This window comes from Cyprinodon tularosa, unplaced genomic scaffold (genome assembly GCF_016077235.1).
Source record: "Cyprinodon tularosa strain WSP-4 unplaced genomic scaffold, ASM1607723v1 ctg2, whole genome shotgun sequence".
Lineage (NCBI taxonomy): Eukaryota > Metazoa > Chordata > Actinopteri > Cyprinodontiformes > Cyprinodontidae > Cyprinodon > Cyprinodon tularosa.
The window spans coordinates 1,604,110-1,611,005 of record NW_024038733.1 but is presented as its reverse complement, the minus strand read 5'-3'; the positions used below and the strand labels follow the sequence as shown (position 1 = coordinate 1,611,005).

The following is a 6,896-nucleotide window of genomic DNA, read 5'->3' as shown; positions in this document are numbered from 1 at the left end:
GTTGTGCTCTATAGAAAAGCTCCCTGTTGCAAGGTGGACCTCCACTTCAGCCACATGTCTTCTGTTGCCTGTAGGGGTTTTCTCACTATCAAAGAGCTTCCATTCTCCTTTTGAAGAAAACAAAAATGAGTTCCCACAGCATGATACTTCTATCACCATGTTAAATGACCAGAAGGGATTTATTAAGTTGGCATGCTGTACAGATAAAAGCCTGGCATCCTTTGCCAAACTAAAATATTCATTTATCTACCTTATCCACCAGATTTTTTTCAATGATCTTTGTCTTCATCAGAGGTGTCAAATAACTAAGTATAAAGTAGTGTTTTTCTGTATCTGCAACTGAGTTTATACACTGCCGGAAAAAATAAAGGGAACACGTAACACAATAAAACTTCAACTAAATCAAACTTCTGTGAAATAAAGCAGCACTGATTGACAATCAATTTCACATGCTATTTTGCATATAGAATGGATAAAAGGGGGAATTTATCGGCAATTAGCTTGACACGCGCAATAAAGTTGTGGTTCTGCAGGTGAAACTACAGACAACTTCTTAGTATCTATACTCTGGCTGATGTTTTGGTCACTTTCGAATGTTGGTGGTGCTTTGACTCTTGTGGTAGAATATTGCTAGAGGCAGCAGAAGCAGCTGGGTTACATTCAAAGTCTTTGATTGGTGAGATCCTGCAGCTCTTTTTGAGCAGAAGGAGCAGCGCATCTTGACGAGTTGAAGCAGCACCTTATGACCTTCTGAGGCGTGGGGCGTGCTGCGCAAGCAGCCGATGCTGAAGTTAGAAAACTTAAACTTTTTCTGCTCCATGTGCCACATCAATGAATCTGAGAAGCTTATCTGGGATCTGGCAGGTAGACCGATACAGCGCTGCTGATGCAGAAAGCTATAATCACTCACTTGAAACAGCTTAAAGCCTAAATTAACCTAAAATGTTTAAACTTTCCAGCAAAATATGTTTGCTTTTATTATTCTGGTACCTGCAGTTTGGATTACGTACATGAAAAACGCCTTCCAGCCACTGCGAACATTAGGGGCCAAAAGCTGTCGTTGAAGGGGTTTTTAGTGACAGCGGCCTGCCAGTGTACGGGGGTCTGAGCCGCTCCAACAGCGAATAATATTTGAAGGCAGGATCATAATCTTGATCAACTGACTGCACAGATTAATTTTCAGCTGGAATTTTTCATTTAAAAACATATTAAAACAAATTTTTTACCAACTTTAAAAGCAAATATAGCAAAGCTGTCCTCTGTTATTGAACACAGGAGCAGCACAAGCATCAGATGCATCTGTACACCCTTAATGGATGCGCTTCAGATCGTGGTCTGAACGTAGTATTAGATGGACTCTACAACCTACACAAGAGGCTCAGGTAGGTCACTCAGGATGCCAAATCAATGCAAGCTGTGACAAGAAGGTTTCCTGTGTCTCCTAGCATAGTGTCCAGAGGCTGGAGGCGCTACCAGGAGATGTGGAGGAGGCCGTAGAAGGGCGATCCAGCAGCAGGACCACTATCTCCGCCTTTGTGGAAGGAGGAACAGGAGGAGCACTGCCAGAGCCCTGCAAAATGACCTCCAGCAGGCTGCAAATATGCATGTCTGCACAAATGGTTAGACACTGACTCCATGAGGATGGTATGAGAGCCTGACATCTACAGATGGGGGTTATGCTTACTGCTTAATGAAAGCTTGAAAACACAATAAACATGGACAGAAATTAAAATCTGACGAAAATATAAAGCACCCCTAGAAGAGTCAGTGAATTTATAAAGATGCACCTGGGTGCGTTACCACATCCTTCCTCCCAGCAGCTGTAAGAATTTATAACTATCACTGCTACCAACAACCTCAATAAGTTGTTACATTCATGTTGATTTTTGCAGTTTCTGACATGCTGCTGTTATTTTGCACATATCTGAATGTATCAAATATCCATTACTGTAAAAATGTCCACAGCTATATATTAGTTATGTATTCTCCAGGTGCACAGTATTCATATTGTAAAAACACTTTATAGTAAAGCTGTTTTTTTTTTTTTTTTTACTCTTCCCTATTATGTTATTTTCATTCACTTTTCCAAGGTCCACATTTGTGTGACCACTTTTGCTATAATCTTTGTGCTGCTGTAACACCAGAGTTTCCTCATTGTGGAAAAATAAAGTGTTTTTCTATTATATTCTATTTTCTAAGATAAAATAATCTATCTAATTTTTAGGTGAGATTTATGTAAGATTCTAATCTCAATTTTAAGTCAAATACATTTTTGATTCCTAGAAATACGTTAGTCAAATTGTTTTTGTTTAATTATTCACTTATCTGTTTAGATTTAAAAAAAAATAGTTTCAATATTTATTTTTTAACCTGTCTGAACTAGTTTCGAAACTTGTATTTGTTTTGATAATATTTTTTAGCTCGTTTTTCTTTTGGAATATTTCTGTTAGGTAAAAAGTGAAATGTAAGTGGGTGTTTCCCTTGATATTTTCAAACGAAAGTTTTATCTGTATCATGTGATGTACAGTTTAACGTTTAGGCACGTAGTTACATAGGCCACGCCCATTTCAAACAGCTTTCTTTTAAGCCAATAGAAACCAAGGAGAAGTAGCGGAAGTGTGCGCTCATTGGTTCGTAAGGCACGCATCCGCGCCATTTAAATCTTTTAAAAACTAGTGTGTTCTTGTTTGTCAGACCGAGAAGCAGCTACAGAAATCGGCAGTGTGCACAACAACGGCTGGATTTATCGTTTTTAAGGTACAGAACACAGGGGAACTTAAACTTCGTTTGTTTGCAGTGGTCATTTTTCTTAACTTCTTCGTAAAACATGATTCCGTTAATTCACGTGTTATTGAAGGAACTGCGTGTTGTTTTTTTGGCTTGAGATCCGGTTTTAAACACTACTTTGTACCTTCGTCCTTTTATCAATGTTTTTGCAAACTGATTTTTTTTTTAACATTGAACACAGGTTTCCTATGGAGGATTGAAACGTTTTATTTTTGAGGAATGGGTGCTTTTAAACGGGATTATTATATCATTGCTTTTTTTGTTTTTATAGATTGACGTTGCACATGTTTAGTAGCAGCTGCAAAGGCGCCCTGTTTAAAAAAATGTAATAAAATAAAATGGCTTTTAAATTATTATTTTTTTATACTTTTGATGTAACTAGAAATGTTTACCTGAGAGAACTTGAAATATGATATATATATATATATATATATATATATATATATATATATATATATATATATATATATATATATATATATATATAGTATCTGAAAATGGTGTTTAACTGAGCTTTTTCTAAATCCATTAAATAATTTATATGTTCTTAACGTTAATCCTGCGATTTCTCCTAATTTAAACCAGGTAACATTTAAAGCAGCTATGGGAACAAGTGAGAGCAAGATGGCTGTGTCGGCAGACACTAAACCAGATCCAGCCATTAAAAAGATACATGCGGGTCGCCTGGTGGATCCACGCTCTCCCTCAGCTGGAATTGATCGAACACCCATTCAGGTTTGTCATCGGCATATACTGGGAGGATACCTACACATCCTGAACCTTAACAACACATTTTATTATATTTTATTGAGGCTTCATGGGCAAGCCGTAGCAAAGCACATGCCCTCATAATCTTAGTTTAAATCCAGCTGTGATGGGAAGGCCTCACAGGTTTGTTGCAGAACATTAATTAACTAAAAGCATATTGAAGACCAAGGAATAAAACAGGCTGGTTTGGGACAAAGCTGTTGCGATGTTAATGCAGAGTTGGGTTCTATAAAAAAAATGATGATAATAATAAACGCCCAATTTAAGTATCTTGGAGCAATAAAGTCATTTGTTCAAATGATTCAGGTGAATTAGACCATGGAAGTAGGGTTGCAGAATATTAGAACAATTTTCTATGGTAATAATGATCGTAAATGTTTCGTATTGATAAATGCAGCATTTCCTTAAAATTTTTACTACTTTGTCATCCATGTTTCAGCTGTGTGACCTTTAGCACTTTTGCCTGTACCATTTGTGTTGGGCGCAAGCATCTGCCTCCTTAAACTTTCTCCAGCTAGCTAAGTATTGTTTAGTTGGACAATTTCTTTGATTCCTTTCTAATGTTGGATATACTTTTATTGTGATTATGGCACATTTGTGGTTTACCAGTCAATTTTAGATCACTGGTCCCCTGAGGGCGGTAGTCTTTATACATTGAAGCTATGTTTGAAAGGCACTGGGTTATATGACTTTGTCTCTGTTAGTTTTGTAGACAGGAGTCCAAAACTACTGCAGCAGTGAACAGTGAGTGTCCCCTGGCCTTTAACGATCCCAGGTCACCTACCGTTGGCGTTACACGCACCCCTGTGAGAGAATTTGTGAGAGGTAAAGTTATTGTAAAGAGCTTCCAGTTTGCTTTTCTTGGGCTCTACAGTTTGACTTTTAACTTCTACTTTTTCTTTCTTTCCCAGCAACCGTCGGGTCTTTTGCTCACCGTCTTGGTTTGCTTTTCCACAACGAAGCTGAAGGCAAAGTCCCCCAGAAACGCTCGAGTGTTCCTGTAGATGAGGTCCTCGGAGGCGGAGAGCTGGCCTCAACAGAGCCGCTTCTCACTCCTCTCAAAATAAAAGACTTGAGTTCTTTAGCTGAACATGCTAACCTCCTCGCTACCCCTGTTCAAGCTCCTCAGCAGTTTGTTGGCAGCTCAAGCCCCTTTGAGCTTCTCTGGGATCCTCAGGTGGAGGTAGAGATCGAGACAGAAGCAGATATTAGCCTGGAGGAAGCAGAAGAAGCCAGAGAAACCCCCCTGCACAAGAGACTGAGCATGAGCCTTATAACATGCCATGAGGGAGCAACTTCATCTCAGATCATTGCTGAGGTCCACAGTGAAGGTCCTGCTTTCTCAGAACCTGATGTGGAAAACAACCAACTTGGGGGTGAGGTGGATCATTCGTATGCAGTTCCCTCTATTGCAGTTCAGCCAGAGTCGTCCACTGAGTCACCAGTAGAAGTGGAGACAGAGCCGCCTGCCCAGGAAGCTGAATCCCCTCTGCCTCCCTCAGAAGAACTAGTAGTCCCCAGTCCAGAGCAGCAAGCAGTGGGGACAGGTATCCGCTGCCCATCCTTTGACACAAAGAGCCCCAGTCAGCTGGAGTTCAAGCCACAGTGGTTGGGAAAAGGTTTTGGTGCCACTGGACTACGATCTAGAGGTGTGCAAGGGAACAAAGGAGGCTCATCTCCTCTCGCTGTCCGTGTGGCTGTAAAGGGTATAAACAACGAAAACAAGAGGCAGTCTGGAAAACTGAAAAACAAAGGTGTGTATGGCTAGAGGAAGATTTATTTTGTGAAAACTTCTTCCCTTGTATATGATTTCAAAGTATTTGTCTCCTCACTAGGTACTGAGGGCCGCTCTCCGCTGCAGATCCTTAAGGAGACCAACTCTCCTTGTGATCAACGTAACCAGGTACAAGGCATTCAGTTATGTTAGCAGCGCCGTTGTCTTTAAAGGGGATGTTATCTAGCCAGAGGATCTGCGAGGTCTGTGTGTGATTCTACAAAGTTCATCGTTAAACTGATTTATTTTTTGCTTTCACTATGCAGTTGAAGCTAAAGGCATCCAATCAGTCCAAGCAGCGACTTGGACAGATGGACCGCAGAGTTCTGGCAGTATCTATGGACAAGGAGAACTAATGAAGGAAGATGTACAGTCTGCCCCTCCTATAAATTTCTTTAAAATATCCTTTTATGTGTAGCTGTCTAAAACCTATATTTGAAATGTGCTTTATTTTAACTGCTATATGCTGCATTTTTTTCTCCTTTTTTTGTTAATGTCAACTTTACATGTCCAGGCTTGGCTTGATTTTAATTTTTGCAATCCTTTTTTTTTGTTTGTGTTTCTTGCTTTTTTTTTTTATGCAGCTATTTAAAACTTCTGTAAAAATAAAAGTTGTAAAAAGTCTTTTTTATAAACAGAATGAAAGTTCAACACTATGTTCAGTTGAAGTCTGACTTTCTTTGATATGCTGAAGAAATCTTGGCTTTACTTGGAACTGGTTTTTCAGTCATTATCCTGCTAGAACAAAAATGCTGACCAATTTTCACTATCAGATAAAAAAAATGTTCTTGCCATGAACACCTTGCTTGATAAACAGACCAAATATGAGATTAAATCTGTAATTTAAACTTGCAGGCAAGTAAATTATTTTGGCTGCTGGTGGGTGGGGCTAGTCTACTAGGCTAATGAACACCAGTTATCCCAAGAAGGTCACCCACACCATGATATTTCCTCCACAGGAAGAGGTTAATTTATTCATCCTTGCATCCCCCTTTACCACATTGAGTTTGTACATGAAATTAATGTAGGCCATGTTTTTATGCTACACTCTGACCGTTAAAACTCTGAATAGACTGCACCAAATACAGATGAGAATGCTCTGGATAAAGTTCTCCATCAGTTGGCTCTAGAGAATTATTTTTATTCACTGTACCGTGGCAAAATGAATCCTTGCAGCTGTTAATTTTAAACTTTGGCTTTAGACAAGGGCAAGGTTGAACAAATGGAAAATTTTAGTGATGCCAACAACTACACAACGTGTGATTTTGGTTTAGTCATTTCTTTAGGAAAGATTTTTGGCCACAATTGGACTAATCAAATTGTTTTAATTTAACATGAAATCTACCTGAAGAGCTTTGTCAGGATGCTATTGTATAATTCAAAGCCAATTATTATAGTGGAAATATTTACTTAGCTTTTTAGAGATCACATATCTAATTTATTTCAATATAACATGAAACTATATCATTGAACTACATGATTGGATACTCTGAAGTAAACCTTCAGCAAAACTAATAATAGCACAAAACCTTGATATATTTGGTGTTTTTATAAGTTTATTTTTCAT

General features: G+C 38.7%; 1 protein-coding gene across 2 annotated transcripts; it reads left to right on the top strand.

Annotated features, from left to right (window-relative positions):
* Positions 1 to 2,649: 2,649 nt before the first annotated feature.
* Positions 2,650 to 5,900, top strand: cdca3 (cell division cycle associated 3). Of its 2 annotated transcripts, none has more exons than XM_038284551.1 (6): positions 2,650 to 2,757; positions 3,373 to 3,522; positions 4,260 to 4,380; positions 4,467 to 5,309; positions 5,391 to 5,458; positions 5,596 to 5,900. In XM_038284551.1, exons 2-6 carry the CDS (start codon positions 3,391 to 3,393, stop codon positions 5,683 to 5,685), a joined length of 1,254 nt encoding a protein of 417 aa, XP_038140479.1. In that variant the 5' UTR covers positions 2,650 to 2,757; positions 3,373 to 3,390; the 3' UTR covers positions 5,686 to 5,900. The 2 variants fall into 2 exon arrangements, with proteins under 2 accessions (XP_038140479.1, XP_038140480.1); XM_038284552.1 differs by having other exon boundaries at positions 2,680 to 2,799.
* Positions 5,901 to 6,896: the final 996 nt, after the last annotated feature.

What these genes read in the sequence shown, in the direction of transcription:
- cdca3 (XM_038284551.1), top strand. Translation starts at nt 3,391, where the DNA reads ATGGGAACAAGTGAGAGCAAGATGGCTGTGTCGGCAGACACTAAACCA. An exon ending in TGTGAGAGAATTTGTGAGAG is followed by an intron (nt 4,381 to 4,466) that starts GTAAAGTTATTG and finishes TTTCTTTCCCAG; the next exon opens with CAACCGTCGGGTCTTTTGCT. An exon ending in CTTGTGATCAACGTAACCAG is followed by an intron (nt 5,459 to 5,595) that starts GTACAAGGCATT and finishes TTCACTATGCAG; the next exon opens with TTGAAGCTAAAGGCATCCAA.